The following is a 23411-nucleotide window of genomic DNA, read 5'->3' as shown; positions in this document are numbered from 1 at the left end:
ATAACCGGACAAAGCAATCAATAATCCGGACAGTGGCCCTGAACTCAGTAACTACAGCTCCGATTTCCGCCAAACTCTAGGGCATGTAACATCAGTCCATGGTCGTGTGCTGATAAAAAGTTGGAGTCTCAGCTATGTTTGGTTTGGAAGATACGGCTCGTTGAAGTCAGCGTGTTTCGTTGACTACCATTTCCGGACACTGCTATTCTTTGGTTTTTGGGAAGCCAATGCATTTACAAGATCTCCACAGCCACTCAAATGATGGAAACAGTTGCTGTGAACATTGTGCTACTGCTGTTTGATCCAGGTATAGTCCGTTTTGTCTGCAGCAACTCCTCACATGCCATTAACTAATGTTTTCGAGCAGATGGGTCTAGTATACAGTATATTAACACGCCCATGCAGTCCAAATCTCTGCATGTATGATGGTTTTGAGACGTCTTTTTATAGTTTAATGATGTAAAGGGTACAATATGAAAGAACATTCTTCAATTAGCAGGGGTGCTAGTTGGTTTATCCTACCAATTAAGGCATTATAGCGGTCAAAGTGCTCAACCTTTATAGAGTGATACATCAATAGCTAGACAATCTTTCTCTACATGGACACCTGTATAGCTGTCATTTGGCTGAACCTAGTAGCTATATTTACCTTTCTTGACTCTGAAATCAATGAATAATCCTTTCACTTATCTTTCCAAACCAAACTGCTTGTGTTCAGGGACAATAGTAGAAATAAGCGCCTCTAAATTTATTGTTATTGTTATTTACTGTGTAAGAGTATAAAAATACAGATAATTATACATAAACGAGCTAAGGGAAGGGATGCAAGGATAAGTCATCTTTAAATTGATAATATCATCCAGTACGACTAGAGAATCGAGTAGAGAATGTGACAATTTGGTAGCTAGAATTCTTAAAGCGGGAGACCGAAATAAAGAATTTACTGAAATATTTAGTTCTAACAAATGGAATAGTGAAGCGCTGGCTGTGTCCACGGGTAAATGATGTAAGGGGTGTTAAGGTAATCGTAATGTCAACAAGGCCATGTAATGTTTTGTATATAAAACATTACCAGTTTTAAGAAGTTGATTTGCCGGGTGCATGCATGTTTGATACTGCAGGTCTATACCGAAAATTTCAGGAGAGTACTGAGAATGGGTGGATTTAGGAAGATTTTGTCCCTCCAAAATTTCACAGAGTACATCCTGGAGTGACTGATTAGCTAACAGTTAAATCAAATGATAAGCTGTTTTTCTCAGTCATTCCAGGATGTAGCTACTTTGTGAAATTTTGGCTACTAGCTATTATGAAAGTTGACAATATAGGCTTCAGTCATTTAAGGTGATAATTGAGATATTACCAAAAATCATACCACTATTATTAGCTCATTTCACTCAAACAATACACTACCAGTGAGGTGAGGCTGGTTCGTAATAATTGATTGCTAACAAATGCAGAATTGCTTAATGAACTGAATAGCTATCTGCAAAAGAGGTCATATTAGAATTACTCATGCAGGGAATTACCAATGAATATGTATAAAATACTTTTAACAGCTCCACTTAACTAAAATTGCTGTTGATGAAAGGTGCATGAAGTACGCTTCAGAATTGTCTTCAAGTTAGTTGAATGAATGCACTGCAGAACCATGGTCTTTATATGGCTGATCTTCATAAACTTACAACTTACATTTCCTGAAACATTAGAGTATTAATGCATGGTCCAAATGATTTATGGAAAGCACAATTTCGGATTAATTACATTGTATGAATTGTAAAACAAATTTCTGCTCCACATCCTGCACAGTTAATACTGTATACCTTCAGCAGTGATATCATCGTATATGAAGTGTATCCCTCCACTGCCTTTACAATGGATAGTAGAATTGTAGTACCCAGTGATTAGAACATTATCCATCTGTTACAGTGTTAGCTACAGATGAAAGCAATTCAACATCAGTTGTTATCGTAATGACAGAATCATCAGAGGCATTAGACGATATATCCTCAATTTACTGAATAGTATAGTCGACTGGGAGTGCACTTCCTTGTATTCATTGTTTGAATCTCTTTTGACAATTCTATGATTACTGATGAAATTCTTGTTTGTATAAGGAGTAGATATCCTTGTCTGACTTGCTGTATTGTGCCGCAAGTTGACTGATATCAGAATAGCTGCTATTATTATTATTATTATTATTAACACTTTACAGTGACCAGCACTGAAGGTCTGACAGCAACATGTGCTGCAGCCTTAGGATTACCTAACCTAATTTCAAAGACTTAGACTTAATTACTTGACTTATAGTGACAGATAAGATGTAACAGAAAGGGGACCAAAGTAAGGAAAAAAAGTAAGTAAGTAAGTATTGCTCTTATAGGCATGCATCTTACAACCATTCAAATCATTTGTTAGCTCATACTGACACAATGTATAGTAGAACAACTATACTTGATAGCACAAAAGCAACCATAATAGCTGCATCACATGAAATCATTACTTATCGTTAGTTAACTCCACACAGAAAGTACACTAATAAACCAAACAAGACTACTTGACATCATTCTATATAGTGTTTTGGTGCTACTTTTAAGGCTACTTTCTAATGTCCACATCAAAACATTCAGTTTGTTTCGTCACGTATACAGAAACTTTGGTGTAGTAAATTTGTAGACTTAGTAAAACCTGTATAGGCTCACTATACACATGGCAACTTATTTCTGAAGGATGCATACTCTACTGATGGTATGCATTAGAAAGCTTGCACGCAATGATTGACTTTTTCATTATAAGCTTTCAGTAATTAGATCCTTCACAGATTAGGAGGATCAGGCTTGCTATAACACAACTGTCACAAAATATTGTGCCCTAGTGTTGATAGTTTTAAGTTGGTTGCATGCAAGGGCAGATTTATAGAGGGGCTTGAGGTGTTGAAGCACCCCCTCCAAAATTTTACTACACTGTATGTGAAAGCTAGGAAGCTTCTAGAAGTTGCAGTACAGATGCAATTACATCTTATACATATAAGCATGCATGAGCAATGAAAAGATGGAAAGAGAAAGGTGAATGGCTAATCGTTTCGAGAAGGGTTCAAATTATACTTTTGGTGTGTGCATGTATTTTTTGTTGTATAGCTAGCCACTTACATAATGCAATTTACTCAACCATGGATGATACTATAATTATTATTATTCACTGTTAAAAAGAAGGTGTTTGTAAATCACCTTTTGTGGTGCTATAGCTGCCATTTACACCAGGCTCCTCTGATGGTGCTACCCATAGATGCCTCAATTACACCCATGGGGGTGTAGAAGATATTTTAAATTATGTATGGGAAGATATAGCACATAATATTATTTCCATGTACATGTCACTTCAATTAAAAATTTGAGAAGCAGGCTATACTGTGCAACCAGGGCCAGAGATTTTGAGTGGTCCAGCCATCGCGCTTGATAGACTGCAATGGAGGTCGTAGTCATGCACACTACTTTTTAATCTACTATGATCTTTAGATTATCTGTTTTCGTGTGATATTGTGCCAAGCTAGGGGGATCTGGGGGCATGCTCCCCAAGGGAAATTTTTGAAAATAGATGACATCTGGAATAGAGCTCGGCGGTATTGAAATTTGAATACACAGTATTAGTAACAGGAAAATATCGCGGTATATCGGTATATAGTTAATATGTCATTGTAACAATTACATCATTTCTTGGGCCTAGTATGAAGTGGTATCATCCCAAAAACCAGAAAAATATACAGTTCAGTACAAGTAAGCATGTGTTGTAATGTGACAACCTCAAGGTTTTGTTTAGTGTGTATCTGCTAAACCATCAACAGATTGGATAATTAAACACCAAAGGCTGGGTTAAAAGCAATCCTATGCCGGTATTCATCAATAAACCGGTATTTCGATATATCGGTTATCAAACGCTGTCACGATATGATAAATGGTTATGATAATTTATCACGATAAACGGTATTACCGATATATCGCAGAGCACTAATCTGGAAGCTATTTTACACGCAAAGCCTCTTTCTCCTTTTTGTTAACATCAAATATGTATATATATATCCTGGTAATTTTGTACCTATTAATAATTCCAAGTGAAAGCTTACTTCTTTAAGAGAAGCCATTGAGGTTGTAATTGCAAATGCATGTAAAATAACGATGGCTATACTGAATGCTCTATTAGAGTATCCTGATGGCTGTTCTATTAGAGTATAATTATTCTGATAACTGCTCTATTAGAGTCAAGTAGCTGAAAGGTGGTCCAGCCAATTCTGGACCGTCGGTTCCGGCCCTGTTTGCAACTATAAGGAAACACATTATCATGGGTTCCATAACGCTATTCAACTCTAAAACTCAACATGTCAAAATGCTACAATGCATGCATGCGCAGCTATACACTTCAGATATACGTAAGTACATAATCTAAACCTAGATGTGTATGACTATAGTGGTTTCTGCTGTTTGTCTAAAGCAAGTTAATTTTGAAGAAGACACAGGTTTCTTTGAGGTATTGACACTTGATAGTAACTTTGAGGAGGTCTTCATGGGAGACGAACTTTGAAACCCCGAATCCACCAACGGCTCTGTATCGACGAGTCACTCTACCAGTATACCTATGATCATTATTGATGATCACTGATCTTGAACAATGCTCACTGTTGTTTAGTTGATTCAACAGAGTAATTTCAAATTTTCCCCTCAGTGGCCATGTTAGCTCATCATCATGTGAACCCTTCATGATGTTCAGGTACACTGACAGGTGAGTACCTTTGCCATCACCATTACCGTCAGGATAAACAAGCAGACACAACTTGTACCCTGTTTCGTGTGAGTAGAATGGCTCACTGTACCAATTGATACCCCTCGTTTTATAGTAAGTAAAGTTTGACATCTTTACTATCACAGGACAGACCTGAGTGATACCTGTAACCGTCATTGTCAAGGTGGTTAAATGACTGTACCATTGTATTGATTCAATGAGATTACTGGAAGTTCCAGTGGTATTGATCAAGTGATGAACCATTACCTCAAGACTGTCAAGTCTAGTTTCTGTGGATAATAACTTTGTTTCATTGGCTGCAAGTTTATTCTCAGTTTGAAATAGTTTAGCATCTGTGGAACTTAGTTTAGCTTCAGTGGCTGCAAGGCTCTCTTCTGTTTTAGCTAATTTAAGTTTTATCATTAGTAAATGTTCCTCCATTCTTTCCTCCTCATGATTCCTTTTTTTCTTACGCATCATCCTCTCCTCACACCCCACATTGTGGTACTCACACTGAACCATCTCAAGAGGACACTCCTTCCTGTGTGCTTCCATGTCTTCATGAGGGACACTCCCTACCTCACACTTGTTGGGACAGGGTAGGGAAAGCTTGGGACAATGTTCCTTGTGCTCTCCCTCAATAAACCGATGCCTACCTGTAACTTGGCATAACTCACATTTAACAATACGACCAGGACACTCATTCTCAACATGACTGGTCAGATATTGTCGTTGTAACATCTTCCCACACTCATTGGAACACTTCACATCCTCAAACTGACAACCATCATTGTTTCTAAGGTGGCTGTTGATGTCATTCAGTTCACCCTGCCACTCACAACCTCTCTCCTTGTTAGTACACATCACCTGAAGACTTCTTATCTCTCGATCAGCTTGTTTGTTTGGTACTGTAGTACACTCGTCATTACGACAAAATGGGCATATCTGAGATCTCGCAATCCTCTTAAACTCATCCAAACAAGACTTACAAAAGTTGTGACCACAACATCCACTCAGGTAAGCATCATGGCAGGGATGGAGGCATATTTTACACATATACCGCTCGTGGGGAACATCAATAAACGTGTTCTCGTATCCGCCAACTTCTTGCAAGGCCGTCGACATAGCAACCCTGCTTCTGGGCGGGATCAATTCCTTATGAATTTTTGTTATGCGAAGGCATTCATTCCGTGCGGCCAATCGTAAATTACCGTTTCATGGTAATTACGTAATGGGGCTACACATCGAGCAATTAAGTGGTTATTTCCCTCACCAGTGAGCCGCGCGAGTTCAAGAATATGCTGGTGCGTAAAATACAGTGAGTGTTAGTTACATAGTCTCGCACGGCCAGAGCTCTATTTGAAATGAGCCGGCATTACATATTCTAATTATTGAACAGTTTAACAGCATACTACACCTTAGATATAGCTACTAACCCCAGGAGTTATGCACCTATCCAATGTTATCCCCCACCTCCCCCTCCCGGGTGTAGTGGGGGAAATGGTGGGGATTTGACTTTTTGAAAAATCAAATTCTCCACCCACTGGGGAACAACTAGTGGTCAAATCTCCATGTAGTATCGCTGGAATAAACTTTAGGAAACAGATTAATTTTCATAGCTCGCAAGCTAAAGCAAACGCCTAAAATTTCGAACGGTCAAATGCCCCACTAGTGGGGCAAAATTTCTGATCAAATCGGCGAAAATCCCCCACTAATCCCTTAGTAAGCCCGGGAGGGGGGTAGTGGGGCTTAACATTGATAGGTGCATTAGTATATCTATAACTACAAAAACTGTTCAGCATACTACATTGTTCAATGCTACAGTAAACTGTTTAGCATACTAGTTCATACTACATTAAATCAACATATGCTTCATTTTGTTCTAGCATGCTTGGTGGATAGTCAGGAACGTATCCATTTGCCCCAACAATCACATCATAGTGACACGTGGATGCATACAACAACTCAAAGTGGAGTACTCCTGATGGACGTGGTATTTGGAAACATTCTTCACAGCATACTAGCTCTGTTTGTGAGAATGGCTTGAAGCAAATCCATGAGTATGAATGAAGAATCTGAGGTATTTGGTTGACACACGTAAATGTTGACCTGCCATAGTGATACAGCCACATGGATTTCAAGATCTGTTCCCCAAATTCTATCCAACATCATGCCATTAATGTGGTCTTTAATGGGAGTTGGGTGACAGAAACGCTGAAATAGGTTCTGGTTATGGGTACAGAACGTTGTTAGTGTTCTGCAGATAAACTGATGATTGTCTTCATTGCCACACATGATTATTGATATTGATCTAAACAGGAAGTTTCCATCACCACGTGTTACTTTAATTCTTCTTCCCAACCCTTCCAGAAATATTGACGCATCAATCCAGACCTTGTTGGGTGCTACATAAGGCAAAAAATTTATAGTGTACATTAAGCCATACTATATGAGAGACATCAAGTATGTTCTTACCAGAATTATCAGCATTTCCTTCTTTAATCTAACCATGTGCAAAAAGAATGTAATTATATTCAATGTATAAAACATACTGTAATGTACCGTTATTTGATTGTCTGTTTCTTCTCTCAAGGAATTGCTCTGTGCTGCATTTACCATGCACATGTTGTTTGTTTTTTACAAGTAGTATAGTTACGTTTGTCATTCTCATCTATATTCATACATCTACGCAGGATCCATGCCTTCCTTTTCTTTCCAGGTCCACCAATTTAGGCATGTCTGTACAATTGGAGCAATCTCCACATTCATCTCTACTGCATCCTGCACACGAGTTACAACGTTTACGTCGTTTTGAGCCCTTTGGAGGTTAATGTAATATTATACTTATTATATCAAGTATATATACATACCACTACTCTTCACAGTTGAGTTTTTATCATTGACATGTGATGCCTGTTTATCATCACTACAGCTCGCTTCTGTCAGTACACTTGAGGTGGGAGGGGAGAACAATGTATGTGAGTAAACATTTCAGTAAAGTACAGTATGGCTTACACAATATTTTCATTGTTTTCTAATTTTTCCCAAAGTGTATTTCTTGTGTACTGACTTATACAGAATGCATGTCACACCTTTATCGAAATAGCAATTCTATTGTTACCTAAAAGGTGTATGTTATTTCTTTCGTCCTGGATTTCCACACGTTTTCTTGAAAACCAACTGTTTCTCATTTTTTTGTGCTGGTGCAAAGGTTTCCTTCTTTTCAAATTCCTTGATGTTGGTGTCATTCTCTTCTAACACTCTGCAGCTGGAATCAGCTTGCATCAATATTGCAAGGACATGGTCCAACATATGCTGATCATACATTTTATCAATTCCATTTTTGATTTTATCCAAATAAAGTTGAATAGCTTTCTTCCTTCCAGCAATATCTGTTGCAAAAGATGTTATTATGACATTGTGTATGAAATACTGTGAAGAATAGTGTGTTTAGAGTTACAGTACATGTAGTTGTATTCAATGTACAGCAAATGTGTGCATGTGTACTGTATTACATGTACTAACCAGCAGTAATAAATTGTATATGCTCTTATACATAGTGTATACCTGATGTTTTCTTTGTTTTGACATTAGGAACATCAGTGCTGCTAACATCATCATCCTGCTGTTGTGCTGTGATTGGATCTTCATGCAGCATACCATCGGTGTCTGCATGATGAAATACTGTAACACCATCAAAGGCTGATGGTGGATATACTGCTTACCAGAGGAATTAGCGTCCAATTCATCTACTGGACTGGTCTGACTGGTAACCAGATCACACCTGGAATCATCCTTACCTTGTGGTATGTTTACCTGTGTACCTATAGGCAAGGTTGGTAAGGTTTGTATTTTATATTCAATGCTACTTATATGTACGCACGCATAACAAGGTGAATGTAACATATAGAAATGTATAATTATCACAACTGATATTATTGAAAATCAAGGTGTCAGGATTAAATGGGTTGAACATTTAAAATATTTTTGATGACATGCTCTGAGTGCAAATTTTAGCTCATGATTGATCAACAGATAGTAGGGTTCATTACCTGCAGTAAAAGGGGAGTGGTATACTTTACTTTTATGTCACAAACTGCTACTCTTATACACCCTCAGCCATCAGGAGGCTGCAGCGAGTTGTACAGTATGTCTAGATATGTATTTACTTTCAAATGTTTTATCCACTAAGCGTAATGGAAAGTTAAATACCTATGCATGTAACTTGTGATTAGATTAGATGATATTATCAATTTTTGTCAAATACAGGGATACACAGAAGGCATTGCCTGCAAAAGTGCTCCCCACACAAACATACAAATGTACATTCACAGCACATTATAATTACAACAACAGACAAAAACAGAACAGTTTAAAATACAGAGTTGAAAATGACAAAGTGCAGTGAATGTCCTGTTTCACCTTGGTAGGTGCAGACATCAAAACTAAATAGGTTATTTTGCCATCAACTTATAACATACATGCGTATCCAATAACCTTTTACGTATAATGGTCTGGTTAGCATTTGAAATATGATGTTATGTTTGCCAGTACAGTATTTTATAAAGTTGTTGTTACATTTGTCCCCTTCCCCCTTATATCTTTTTGTTACCATGTATCTGAGTCGTGTATAGGCTTTGTACGTACAGTACTCTTTGTGTTGAGCTTGTACCTGCAGTACAGTTCTCTTCATTTCTATTGGTTGCATCAGCATTAATAGTTTGCTGTTGTTGTTACAGTAGCAGAGCTTCTATATCACTTCTGGCATCTGTGTTACAATAAATATAATCTGCATATAGATGATGATCCTTTACCAGAATCAGATTCAACAACACTTATATGATCATAATGGTGGCCAGCAATTACAGCAGCATCGATTAGACTCTGACTATTTATTGTCTGAGGTACTTGCACAGTGGTTATGTATTATGTTCAGCTGCAAACACAGCATTACATAATAGTGTGCTTTCCTTTACTATGTGGACAATTCCTTGACATTCAGGAAATGTTACTAACACTTTTTACCTTGTGACAGTGTTTGCATAAATGTCCTTGAACATAGTCGGTGCTAGTACATGTAATAATGTGACGGCATCGATATCCACAAGCCAACTGTGTACACTGAGGAATACAGTTTGGTTGTTGAGAACATTCTTTTGCTATTATAAAAACAATATAGACTCCTTTTCCATCACTGAAGTTCACTTGGTAGTGGTTGTTGTTCATAGTCTGAGCACATATGAGAGATGATTATTAAATATATCATAGCTGAGGTATAAAAGTAATGTAGTGGTTATTTGTCTGGTTCAGATGCTGGTCTGGTCTGCGAAAAGGATCTTATAGCCTTTTCAATTGCATGTACTTGGCAACCTGTAACTTGACTTGTGAATGTGGTATCACCCTGAAATTTAGTCCCATATACCCAAACATAGAACTATGGTTTGGTGTATGAAGGTGATGGGTTGAAAACATGAGGAGTTATGATTGGTCAAACCTGAGAATTTGGAAAGGCTATTAAGATCACTTTTTGAAGACCGGGTCACATGCATCAAAAACATACATATATATATATATATATATATATCCACTTGTGCCATGATCACTTACTGCACACATGCTAGTTTGAAGTTTATAGTTAGTATATAAAATATAAAAATTTATAGCATGTGAAAAAGTATGTATGCTAACTTGATAGAGAACATGCACTAGCACTCAAAATAATTACAGAGCCACAGAACTGCAAGAACAACATGTTAAACATAAGAAGGTATACAAGTAAATATCTCATAATACATATTATTTAATTTAGAACCTTAATCCCAGACACCTCTCAATTCCACGGCAAAACTTTTAATTTTCTACTGTGTACAATTGCTGTCCTTAAAGGTTTGCAGAACTTTACTGTTGCTTATATTACCTTTATTACTTTTTATCACTGCTCCTGTTGCTACTGTAGGTACTTCACACTATAAATTTTGCTGTTATGTTGCTACTAATTCTGGTGGCTGGTCAGCCACTGTTGGCTAATGACTAGCTGATTAGCTGCTGACCTGCTGGTTGGCTGTTGATCAGCTGGGCCAGTGGTTTGCTGTTGACTAACTAGTTATATAGCTGTTGATCAGCTGGTTGGCTGTTGACTAACTGGTTGGCTGTTGATCAGCTGGTTGGCTATTGATTAACTGGTTGGCTGCTGACTAGTCGGTTGGCTGCTGACTATAGCTAACTGGTTGGTTGTTGCATGCTAGCTGTTGGCTGGTAGGTGATTGACTGACTATCTGATTGACTGATACCAACTTCCTTCCTAGCTGGCTTGCTGCTTTTTGACGTTTAAGCTGCTTTGTGTTATAGTAGTTATTCAGCAGCAAAGCTACATGTGTAGGTGACCATAGTGCAGTAAGGTTAGAGCAACAGTAATATGAGGCAGTATTACAAGTACCAAGCAAATAAGTAAACAGTAATAGGAGCATCAAGCATATCCAGTCATTTACTAGGACAATTGACAGTGATGCCTAACCATACCAACACTGTGCTTGTGGGTGGCTGGCTTATATGGTTACTATTGTTGAGTCAAAGTATGTATACCAGCCTGTAGCAGTATAAACAGAAATCAAAGCTTCTAATGAAATTAGATCAGAGGATGGAAATATTCAAACAACTTTGCAGTCCAGGGTAAAATATTTAATATAAAAATATTATTGTATAGTCCAGAATAAGTATTATGAGTGTACAATATTCCATAACACAGTCTATGTGATGGTTTAGTAAAGCAGGGGTGGATCTAGGATTTCTCAAGGGGGCCTGCTAAGCTAGGGCCTGGGCATTTATAGTGGGGGCTAAAAAATGTGGCATCTGATTGATACAACTAGTAGTGCAGTGTGAGAAGAACACTCAGCATGAGGAGCATGGTTATCTTAGAAGTCTTGGAGCATGTCCTCACAGGAAAATTTTACAAATTTAGCTTTCTGAGATTCAATTTGGCAATAATATTGACTGAACCTTACCAAATAAGCAATTGTGAGCCACTTTAACAAACTGACATCATTATTTTCTAGCAGTGGTAGCCACCCCTTTTTCCTCTCATGTTGATTCCTAGAAGAGATTAGCTCTTCACCTCTAACTCTTTCCATTTTTTCATGCTTTAGATGTACCTGTACTGTACCTTCTACTATATCTTTCTAGCTAGCACATCGTAAAATTTTGGAGGGCACCCCCCTAAATCCGCCCTTATCATCTCATCATGTGGCGGGGCCTACACCACAAAAATTTCAGCTTAATGAGTATAGTAGCTATATTTAACTTTCATGACTCTGAAATTAACAAATAATCCTTTCATGTATCCAAACCAAAATTGCTTGTTTATGAAAGTTGACAACAGGTTGGACATTAAATGTGACAATTGAGATTGATTGAAATGTTACCAAAAATCATACCACTATTGCTAGCTCATTTCGCTCGAACAACACACTACCAGTGAGGTGAGGCTGGTTCGTAATATTGTAGATTGGTTGCTAACAAACCCAGAATTGCTTAATGGAATATCTGTGAGAAGTCTTTTCCTATACCAATGTATAAAACACTTTTAGCAGCTGCATGCACTTAACCAAAAGTGTTGTTGTTAATGATGAATGATATTCAGAATTGTCTTCAAGTTTAGTTGAACAATGCACTGCAGAACCGTGGCTTTTATGATTGGTTGATATTTATAAACTTACAACTGTTTTCCTGAAACATTAGAGAATGCCTTACAACTGTTTTCCTAAAACATTAGAGAATGCCTTACACTGTCCAGCTAATTTATGGAAAATACAATTTTGGATTACATTGGATGAATTGTTTTTTTCCTGCTCCACATCCTTCCCATGCAGTTAATACTGTACCTTCAGCAGTGATATTATCGTATATTTATAAAACTTTGCGTGGGCGAGATCAAAGGAAAATGTGTACCCTGGGGTACCACTAATCACCCAAGCTGGTGAAGGCTGATAGCCCTCATACACCGTGCCACAATACCAATTCTACCACTAGATTGCTTTTATAGACCTACCTAAATGCTTCAATGATGGATGGGAGAAGGTAACATTGCTGTTACGTTGGTTGATGTAAGCCTGGAGGTATCACAGAAATACTTCAACATGTGTCACAGTAGAATTGATTATGGGTTGTAACAAAACCTGCCAAAATACACAATGAACATCTACCATGCCAAACTACACGGTGATCTACTCGTGAGTTACTTTGTTAAACTAGTTTGTGTGCATTCCGACTGCTAACAATTTGTGAAACTCGTGTTAATTATGAGTCCTATATAGTGTATGGTGAAGCTACATGACCAGAAAATCCCTGTATGTTGCTAACAATGTGTTTATTAGCTACCACAGGATATAGTAGGAAGCTCTTTTTGGCCCTGTATGAAACTGAGCTGTATCCTGGATCAACAATATGCAAACACCTTAATGACTATATTGATAATATGTATCATGCCAAATATAACAATGCATGCAACCAACTTAAAACTATCAACACTAGTGCACAATATTATGTTGTGTTATAGCAAGCTTGGTCCTCTATTCTGTGAGGTATCTAATTACTGAAAACTTATAAAGAAATAGTCAACCTGTGCAAGATTTCTATATTGTACCATCATTAGAGTATGCATCCTTCAGGAATAAGTTGCTATATAGCTGAGCCTGCAGGTATTACTAAGTCTACAAATTTACTACACCAAAAGTTTCTATGTACACGACTAAACAAACTGAATGATTTGATGTGGCCATAACAGTCACTTTCACAGTACATTAGAAAGTAGCCTTAAAAGTAGCACCAAAACACTACGTAGAATGATGTCAAGTAGTCTTGTTTGGTTTATTGGTGTACTTTCTGTGTGGAGTTAACTAATGATAAGTAATGATTTCATGTGATGCAGCTATAAATTATGGTTTGTGGTTTTACTTTTGTGCTATAAATAGTCCTATATACTACAGCAAAAGTTATTGTATCAGTATGAGCTATCAAATGATTTTAATGGTTGTACTTTTATGAACAATAGCAGCTGTTCAGTCAACTTGTGGCAAACTACAGCAAGTCAGACAGGGATATCTGTTCCTTATACAAACAAGGATTTCATATATGTATATATCAGCAATCATAGAATTGTCAAAAGAGATTCAAACAATGAATACAATTCTTCAAATTGACTACAGTGAAGAAGTGCACTCTCCAGTGAGTCGATTACTATTCAGTCAATTGAGGATATAATGTCTAATTCCTCTGATAGTTCTGTCATTACTATAGCAAATGAGCCTTCATCTGTAGCTAACACTAAAGCAGATGGATAAAGCTCTAATCACTGGGTACTACAATTATTCTACTATCCATTGTAGAAGCAGTGGAAGGTTAAGCATTGCTGCAAGTGCTACATGTATATGAAAACTAAAGCATGGGGCACATGGCTGAGATGCTAATAAAGCATGAGGCGAAGCCGAGTGCATTATTAGCATCAAGGACAAGTGCCGAGTGTTTTATTTTTCATATAGCACGAGCAAGGTAATGCTATCCTAGGTTATATAGGAACGTGTCACTCAGCTAGAGTCATTATCAAGTTAGATACATTTGTATAGGGTCATTTGCAAGCATTAATTGGAAAATAAGCTACATATATAATCAGTCAACTAGCTACTTGGATCACTATAACCAGTTGGTATTTATTGTGGTCATTCAACAGGGTTTAGGACTAACGTACAGACAAACAAACAATGATAAAAAAAAAACAAAGCAGAACTTCATCATTGATGCATGAAGTTTCACTATTAGAGGTGAGGAATCGATTGCCAATTTTGCACCGTTTGACCAATAGTACCACATGTAACTTGGTACATCTTCAGTTTAGAAGATGGCTATAAACTGTTTTACGATTAACATTACTGATCATGGTAGAAAGCCTGATTTGGTTTTAGTAGATAAGATGGCCAGAAAGGCCATCAAACAACTACCCGCTCCAACACATCGATACAGCAAATCACATTAGGGATCTGCAACACATCGATACAGCAAATAGTATCACGATACGATTCTGTACTTAGAAAATATCAATATATCAAAGTTTTCTAACAGAACAGTCAGTGATTGCTATATTACTGTAACAGTGATCTAGATACTCAAATAGAAAACTTCTCTAATTTTACCTGTGCTATAAAATGGAAAATTAAGAGAAGCCGTACAAATGCATGTGTATAAGCTAAAATATTCTTATCTTGGTCTTCTAAAAACAGTAGCTGTTACACTTGAAGTATAAAGAACTGCACCACTAAGCAGTAAACAAATCTGCTGTATATAGTAGCCTTCTTGACAACTCATCAAAATGCGGAGTAATCCGGACAAGCCTTTGTGGGAGCATGTGTCACAGTTAAAATGTTTGTGGTAGCTATTTGTCTGGGTGGTATAATAGAGGTAGGTATCCAGGTATTTAATAGCAACTATGTTTTCCATACTAAAAATCATATCAGAACACACTAGCTATTTGTTACATCAGTATAATACTGTAGTTTATCAACATTCACTGAATCAAGACATTTGTATACAATGTGAATGTAGAATCAGTGTTGGCTCTTTAAGGTACAAATAAATAGGATATTGTTACAACTATTAGCTAATATGCCGGTGATAACTAGCCATGTTCATTATATTATCGTGATACAGTATCGTATCGAACAGTTTATTGATGCTGATACGTGATACACAAAATGCACTGTATCGCAGAACACTAATTCACATAATATTATAGCTTCAACTATTACATACCTGAGTTCAAGAACGATGAACTTGATGTTGTTGCACTTGTTACTGTAGGTAGTGTTTGAGCAATAGTATCTGTTTGAGCATAAGTGACATATGAACATCTTGTTAAAACCTTACAAGCTTGCGATGTTTTTTGAAGTACAGTCAGTCGTGAATTTGCACTGTTTATTGCAGTGCACACTTTCTTGATGCATGCTTTTTTAAGCCGTCCTGGCCCACCATTCTTTTTCTTGTCCTTGCAGTGCTTACAGCAGCCGCAGTCATTTGTAGTAGTACACCCATCACACACTCCACATCTGGTGCATACACGCTTGCTTCCCACTATAATATGTTATACCAAGTGTATAATATACAGGTGTATAATCATTCTGATTGCGTCAAGTAAGAATACAGATGCATGCTTACAGTACACTGTATGCGTGCATTCATCTCCTATGCAGTTGATAGCTCAATTTTTTTATTAACACATGGATGGATTTATAGCAGCATAATTATTTTTGAAATTTGTTACATCTACAATATACTACTTGACCTACATAACATATGTGACCGGATTTGCGAAAAGGTACCTTTTTCACACACAAAATTTGACCCATTTTTTGTACTTTGAAGTGTCATAATATTTTTTTCATGGCTTATAATTACCTGAAATTTTTCATGAGTGTAGCCACAGTATCTGGCAGCATTTTGAAACTAAGAGCAAGTTAATCAGTACAAGGACTCAAGGGTTACATCATTTTGTTTGCTGGTATGTAAAATGTGTGGAAAAGGTACCTTTTCGCAAATCCGGTCACATATTTCAAAACCAAATATCTGTGTCTGCACCCCATGAAAGTTTCACCATAATATGTTCTTACGATAAAACCATAAAAGTGTATAGTCTGTTACTGTACAACAGGAAATTATTGATGAAAGGAAAATTTGATGAATTCACAGCTTTGATGGATGAAAAGCAGGAAATCACAGGTCTAAACCCTAAGTTTTGAGGCGATAATTGACACAAATTGAAATTTGACAAATGTAACCAATTATTTGTCGAACTTGTCAAATTTTTTTTCTTCAGAATTTCCTGTCTTGCGGTATGATTCTTTCCAAATTTGTAATGAAGCATTCTAATTATCTAATTGGCTGAAATGCTGAGAATTTTAAAATAAAATTAAAAACCTGCTTTGTCAGGTACGTATCAGCTTATTGACAATGTGCTACTACTGTATATGGTTTAATTGTAAAGTATGTACAAATCTTTTTACACACAAATAATTAGATTTTTTTCAAAATTTTTGCAAAATTAAAACTATGTCAACATATTACACATTAGCAAGTGTCTAGATGCACACGGACACTTTTATTTTAAGAGTCTCAGATAAATCAAAGTGCACACTTGGGTGGTACAAGAAGCTGACGAACAACACCAGTATGTTTGTTAGTAAACAATTATGTGATTTTCCAGTATTTCTTTGTACATTCATATACAGTAATACTTATTTGTACTTGTACACTGTACATACCAGTCTCACGTTCTTTCTTTGTAGTTACATCATCCTGCATTTCGGTGGTATCCTGTGCAGCACATGACATGATGATAGAGCATCAATATGTTTATTATATTCTTACATTACATGTAGTCGTATTGGTTTGTTGTCTTGCCTCATTACTAGGGTCATCATCTATTGTTGCTGCCAATACCTGCTTAATGTGTTGCTTACTTTCTTTATCAGCATGGCTGTATTGTCACATATGGCAGCCATGACATAAATAACCAGCGAAACAGCACAAGACACATGTGATACAAAATTACAAATGAAACAAATTTCGAAAATATAGAGTGAAACTATACACCGGACATAAACCTGCTGCACTATTAAGACCTTTCATATAGCCAATACACAGTTGAGTACTAAGACTGGTGGAAGTTTAAATGATTATATTGTAGTATAACAATCATTAAGTAGGTACACGACTTATAGTCATTAAATATGTCCATACATGTGTAACTATCATGTTATCATGATTACTCGAGTCTATTCACAGCGAAATTGTGTGCTAGCATGTATTATGTGTGCAACTAGTAAGTACTGTACATACATATGTAACTACTATGTGTACAGGGTATGTATTGTACATATATAGCTAGTATGTATTCTATGTTACATACAGTACATACTAGCCACACACATGCACACACACAAATGTGTGTAACTAGTACATTACTAGTATGTGTATAGCTAATGTATGTACTATGTGTGTGTGTGTGTGTGTGCGTGCACACGTGTGTGTGTAAGTGACTAGAGCATCAGCCTGGCAATCAGGTTCGATGCCTGTTTATGCCAATTTGGTGTTGTTGTTTCCTTGAGTAAGAATCTTTTCTTCATGCTCCAGTCTACCCAGCTGTATATTGGGGACCTGGTGGACTGGTGTCATCTGGGGAACAGCCCGCCCACTGTAACATCAATGGGTAGGTAATTGGTGTTTACAGAACTTCGGGTTCTGCAACCTCTCTCCGTGAGACCTGGACAGTCCTCCCGCAGGTTACAAGTCTGCCCCAGGAGGATTTGTCTGCACAAGGTCTAGTTCCTGAGTGATGCCAGGCATCCCAGTGCTGGTGCTATGTTTCACGGGCTTTACTTTGTGTATGTGTGTGTATATATCTAGAGCTGATATGTATTGTACGTATGTAGCTAGTGTGTGTATACGTAGCTGGTGTGCACTGTATGTATGTAACTAGTATGTTGTGTGTGTGTGTGTGCGTCTGTGTGTGTGTGTAGTTAGTAAGTTTGTATCTAGTGTGTGTATGTGTAGCTATTATGTATAAGCACACTGTATGTAAATAGAAAAATTGATCATTTACATACTGTAACACATTCTTTCTTTTCTTGCGTCCAGGAGTATTACTGGTAGCAGTAAATCGTGGTTGAAGATCCATTTTCTTTCCAGGAGCAAAATTTTCCTTGTCTTCAAAAGAAGTAATTGTGCCTGTAGTATCCATCTTGCTGGCAGCATCACAAGTGTATACAAGTTTCTTTAATGTTGCATTTACATGAGGTAAGCAATGCTGCAATCCTGAATCTCCACTACTTATCATAGCTTGTAATTGGACTAGTAAATTTTGTGCTATCTGTAAATGATGTTCACATGCTATAGACAATGAAAGAAGTAAAAAGTTCACTGGTAATAGAACAAGGCAACATAAGTAAAGGCTAGTATTTACATGATTAATATATGTATCACAATCTTGTGCAATATGTGTTAAATCAATAAGCTTTGCAAAAGAGACAATTATGCAGTAATACAGCCACCCAGTTGAATGAAATACGTGACCTATGGTGTAGCTGCGAAGACAAGTTAGTTAATTCCACTGTAATATTGAATTGTGTTGACCCTTGAATAGTATAAATTTTTTTTTTTGCTGGCTGAAAAGTGCCAAGGGGTAGTCACTTCTATACTACCTGTCGAAGCACAATTGAGATCCAGTCAAGGTGCTGTTTTGTGGTGAATCAAGCAATTAAAGTGTCCTGCAGAAATGGCAATCAAGCAGCTTTTAACAACACAAAGAATTTAGTAGAGAGAGAACCATCATTAGTAATATGATGATACATACAATACATTATTAGTCCTTGGTCTCGTGCGACCAGTCAGATCAAGAGCTTGTATGGTTGGCAATCAAGAATCAAGGTTCTTTTAAAAATAAAATCAAGTGATCAAGGCAAGTTTTTGATGATTAAAATTCTTGATCCATGTTGCAACTAGCAGAGTGAAAATGGCTACACCTTTCATGTCAAATGGTAGCTAAGTTACATTATAATTGCTGTACCATTTGTCAGTAGCCAGCGACAGGGTGGTAACGTTGAGTGTTCCTTACTTTGTAATCCATTCATGGAATTATGTCTACTTGCTAGGTGAATGAAAAATATTTTATACTGAAAATATAGGGTCTTTCTTGCCAAAAAAAACACAAAAATTATTGAAAGTGGCCTAAGGCGTGAAACATTCTTTATTTTATGTGATATAGCTACCCTACATGTACTAGGAACTGCTCATAAGTGCTACAAAAGCAATGTTCAATTATGTCGGTCAGTCTATCAGTAGAGAGTGTTGTTAAACAGAACATTGAAATATTTTGGAAGCTTTCAGGTCATTTCTATACATCAGATCATACCCGGCAAATAGCACTATAGCACCATACAGCATATGTATTGAGGTTGATATTTTTTTGGAAACACAAACCTTTGAGATTCCAAACACATACTCTTGACGTTAGCAATAAGAATCGTCTTACATGAGGTACTACTATTTATCTTTTACAGTTTAGTTGAGCAGATTGGCTACTGAAATGTTTGTGTCTGTATGCAAACCTGTGTATTACGCAGAATACAGCTAGTACTACAGTAAACAACCAATTGATGTTCCACTGTAGTCATGTCCCCAACTACACATGTACATACTTGATAATACAAAGGTCAATATTTTGTGTGTCAAAACCTTGCTGCAAAAGTGGCTGGGAATGTACAGAATTTATTTTTATTTAGTAACAATTTATACACTAAGCTAATACATGAGCAATTCTAATATCTCTTGCATACTACATTCTTTCCTATGATGTGGCATGCATATATACGTATATGAGTTCACTAATGTTGAATTACAGAGCTTCCCTAAAGAGTGATAAAATGGTGCAACACCACCCTACTTTACTAAAAATTCTTTTGACATGATAAAATGAATACATGTGTATTATTAACTAATTGACTTTGATATTGGTACGCATATTGGCAGTTTTACTGCTCTACTTTGTTTTGCTGGGGAAAGCTCTGAAATATTTATAACAAACAAATATAAAATTAATAATGAGAAGTATGGCCCGGGGAATTTACCTACACCTGCAACTACGTATATGTAAGCCTACGTTTGTTATAACTATTGCCAAGAGTTCATAGTATTAAATGTTTTACAGAATATTTCTTTCATAAAATTATAGAGGATTTATGAACCCAGAGGAGGTTGGTCACACGTCATATAATCCTATGATATGAAATTCAGCATTGTTGTAAGTGTTAAGGCTTGTTCAGCAGCTAGGAAAGTAGTGCGTTTTACTGAGAAGGTTTGTAAGGGCTCTGGGACACTATGGTATGTATATACAATTTGTCCTTTAGAATAGTAAGAGATACGTGTCAATGTTGAATTAGTTCAACACTTTCTTAGAGATCATGAGATGAATGATGAAATGTGACCAACTTCCTTTGTTATGAACTCTTGCTTTTGCGTACATGATAGATGTGTATATAACATCTTTTCTTCATTTGATTACTACACTAATTTCTCACAGGTGCTTCTGGAAGAACCACTTGGCAAACTGTATGGGTTGATTGGATCATGGGTCTCCTCTGTGTCTTCTGTCTCCTCATCCATTACTACCATCTCAACATCAGCTGAATCATCAAGTTGCACTTCTTCTGCAGAATCAACTAACAAGGAGTGAATTCGATGTAAGTGTTTGCAAAGGTTTCCGTTCATGTAATCGTAGCACATGTCATCACATTTGTACAAGTGATAACATAATCCACCACAAATTTTGCATTTAATTGTACAGTTCGTGTTTCTGCAAGTAGTCGCCAGCTTTGTGATGGTGTACCCTGGAAAATGATTCCCAGACTGACTAGGTATATGCCATTGGGTGTCACAAATTTTCTATATAAAACACATATGAGCACATGTACTTAATAAACTATTACAGTTACATTTACTGATTCTGGTGAGATCTTTATTCCCCTTTTGTGTGCATCTTCAATTTTGATGGTCTGCTTATTTGGTTGTAATAGACGGTGTTTCATTTCATATTGAAAAAACTGATCATGTTCAATCTTCAAAAGAACATCAAGTAGGACATTAATCCTCCTGTTCACTTTCCCGCCATTTAAGTATACTGTCTTCAGTTTATTATGAAAGCTACGTATAGTAATATTATAAATTAACACACTACAGATACATTGTAAGTACAAGTTCTAACGTACTGTTATATAGAGCTTTTGGATTTACAAACATGCATAGGAGTCTTATGCAATGGTAGCAGCCTTCATGTATTATGTATTTTTAGCAGCATGGTGTTTTACTGCATATTGTTTAGAGGATTTTGTTTTTCATTTCCCTTAGTACTACACTCACATGCTCAATTGTGTGCATGTTAGTGATTGCATACCTTTCTAAGTACATGTTCGTGTCAGTATCAGCATGAGCGAATTTCCGAAAACACCGTGCCCATTTCTCTATATGTAATAAAAGCATAATGTTACTGTATAGGATACATACACTTGTGTGGAAAATGCAGCACAAGGGAAATGTTAAGAGACTAATACAGCACAAAACTAAGCCAAGTACTGTATTAGTCTTGGGGCACACCAAGGGTACTGTATTTTTCATACACACAAACATAGGCAGTACTCTAAGGAAGTTGTCATCTACACAGCAATGTGTTGCTTACTGCCAGTACTCTAAGGAAATTAATGTGTTGTTGCTGCCAGTACCTGCTTAATATTATTCTTGTTTATACATACCTTTGCAACAATACACTGTAATGTACGTATGCATGTGATGCTTCAATTATGTGCATGTTTTATTTATTTATTTATTATTTATTAATGCTTTACAGCACAAGTGCTGAAGGTCTGTAGGACACCTGGTCCTACAGCCTGCTCAAAGACTTTAGCTACAGAAGGTGTGTTTGAACTGTAAAACAAGCTAATAGTATTTTCTTACCACATCTATTTAAATAGTTTTCCTGGAAATATTTAATGAATACTATTTCTTTCTTTTCCCAGTGTTGCACAAAGGAGCAGATCATCTTATTGAATTCTTCTTCATCCAGCTCACTTTCCATAATGCAGAGTGTCTGATATATATCTAGTTGGTTTAGTTGTGAGACTTTTGATCGAACATTGTTTCTCCATGATCCACAGTGTATGTAATTGTAAGAGCATTGCAAAGTGTACATTACATGCATTATATGCAAATGTATTATGCACATGTACATAATGTGGTGTATAAATTGAACCATACATACATGCTTACCTATCTAAATGCCACCGGCAAAGTAAGTGATGCAGTCCTTGTCCAAACACTTCCTGTGCTGCTTTCCATCCAACATTGTCTGAAGTTACATACAGCGATACTGATATCACGTTTAACAAAAAGCAATAACTATGATTCTTTAAAAAATATTATTTTAATATGACCTACCATCATCTGTCATAATTACTGATACTTCTGAATCTGGACTTTTCATCTTCATCTTTTCTAGAAAAATTTCCACAACATCTCTATCCTCCTTGTCTGTAATACACCATCCAACAGGCTGGCCTGTGCAAGTTAAGTAGATACATAGATCACAAGAGTAAGCCACGATGGAATCACAACTAACCTTCAGCAAAATCATCTGACACTAACAATGTGATGAGCTTAAATTTATATGAATTTGTGCCATGTGTTGAGTCTATGCACACAATTTTAGAGCAAAACTGACTGTACATTTGCCTCTGAAATTCTGTTTGTAAAATCAGTATGAAGGTGTCTGTTGATAGCTGTGGATTATTTTCATCATCAATGTGTTGGGGCTTAAAATACAGATTGGGATTGTATTCCTCTTCTTGGAGTGCATTAACAGCCATATGAACTGATGTAGCATCATCACTATGCCGTATGACTGATTGATCTAGAGTGCCATGTTTGATGTTTAAGATGTCCCTTCTGGATGCTAAGTGCTTCCGAGTCAGAGACTCGTGAAACTGTTTTCGCATAGTGCGATGTCCAACACCCTCCTTAATGTCTGGCAATAATATTAATTACTACAACTACTG

The 23411-nt window shown here is 36.8% G+C and overlaps 2 protein-coding genes and 1 long non-coding RNA gene across 3 annotated transcripts; 1 reads left to right on the top strand and 2 right to left on the bottom strand.

Moving 5' to 3' along the window:
- Positions 1 to 4337: 4337 nt before the first annotated feature.
- LOC136252966 (TNF receptor-associated factor 4-like) lies at positions 4338 to 5957 on the bottom strand. The gene has a single exon (XM_066045550.1). It carries the CDS (start codon positions 5893 to 5895, stop codon positions 4477 to 4479), a length of 1419 nt encoding a protein of 472 aa, XP_065901622.1. The 5' UTR covers positions 5896 to 5957; the 3' UTR covers positions 4338 to 4476.
- A 583-nt stretch (positions 5958 to 6540) lies between these two features.
- LOC136254227 (uncharacterized) lies at positions 6541 to 21429 on the bottom strand. Its single transcript, XM_066046890.1, has 14 exons — positions 21300 to 21429; positions 20886 to 21249; positions 18417 to 18699; positions 17179 to 17287; positions 17073 to 17124; positions 15682 to 15885; positions 15568 to 15636; positions 8496 to 8594; positions 8338 to 8439; positions 7786 to 8162; positions 7641 to 7720; positions 7333 to 7588; positions 7246 to 7273; positions 6541 to 7175 (listed from the first exon to the last, which is right to left on the bottom strand). The coding sequence occupies exons 1-10, from the start codon at positions 21390 to 21392 to the stop codon at positions 7906 to 7908; spliced, it is 1632 nt and encodes a 543-aa protein (XP_065902962.1). The 5' UTR covers positions 21393 to 21429; the 3' UTR covers positions 6541 to 7175; positions 7246 to 7273; positions 7333 to 7588; positions 7641 to 7720; positions 7786 to 7905.
- LOC136254229 (uncharacterized) lies at positions 20595 to 22522 on the top strand. Its single transcript, XR_010700381.1, has 3 exons — positions 20595 to 21047; positions 22208 to 22273; positions 22377 to 22522. It is a non-coding gene; the product is annotated as an uncharacterized lncRNA (long non-coding RNA).
- Positions 22523 to 23411: the final 889 nt, after the last annotated feature.

This window comes from Dysidea avara, chromosome 4 (genome assembly GCF_963678975.1).
Source record: "Dysidea avara chromosome 4, odDysAvar1.4, whole genome shotgun sequence".
NCBI lineage: Eukaryota > Metazoa > Porifera > Demospongiae > Dictyoceratida > Dysideidae > Dysidea > Dysidea avara.
The sequence above is the reverse complement of the archived record's forward strand: the minus strand, read 5'-3'. Positions and strand labels throughout refer to the sequence as shown.

What these genes read in the sequence shown, in the direction of transcription:
- LOC136252966 (XM_066045550.1), bottom strand. Translation starts at nt 5,895, where the DNA reads ATGTCGACGGCCTTGCAAGAAGTTGGCGGATACGAGAACACGTTTATT.
- LOC136254227 (XM_066046890.1), bottom strand. Translation starts at nt 21,392, where the DNA reads ATGAAACACCGTCTATTACAACCAAATAAGCAGACCATCAAAATTGAA. An exon ending in TCTCACCAGAATCAGTAAAT is followed by an intron (nt 21,250 to 21,299) that starts GTAACTGTAATA and finishes TGTTTTATATAG; the next exon opens with AAAATTTGTGACACCCAATG. An exon ending in TGGTTCTTCCAGAAGCACCT is followed by an intron (nt 18,700 to 20,885) that starts GTGAGAAATTAG and finishes CATTGTCTATAG; the next exon opens with CATGTGAACATCATTTACAG.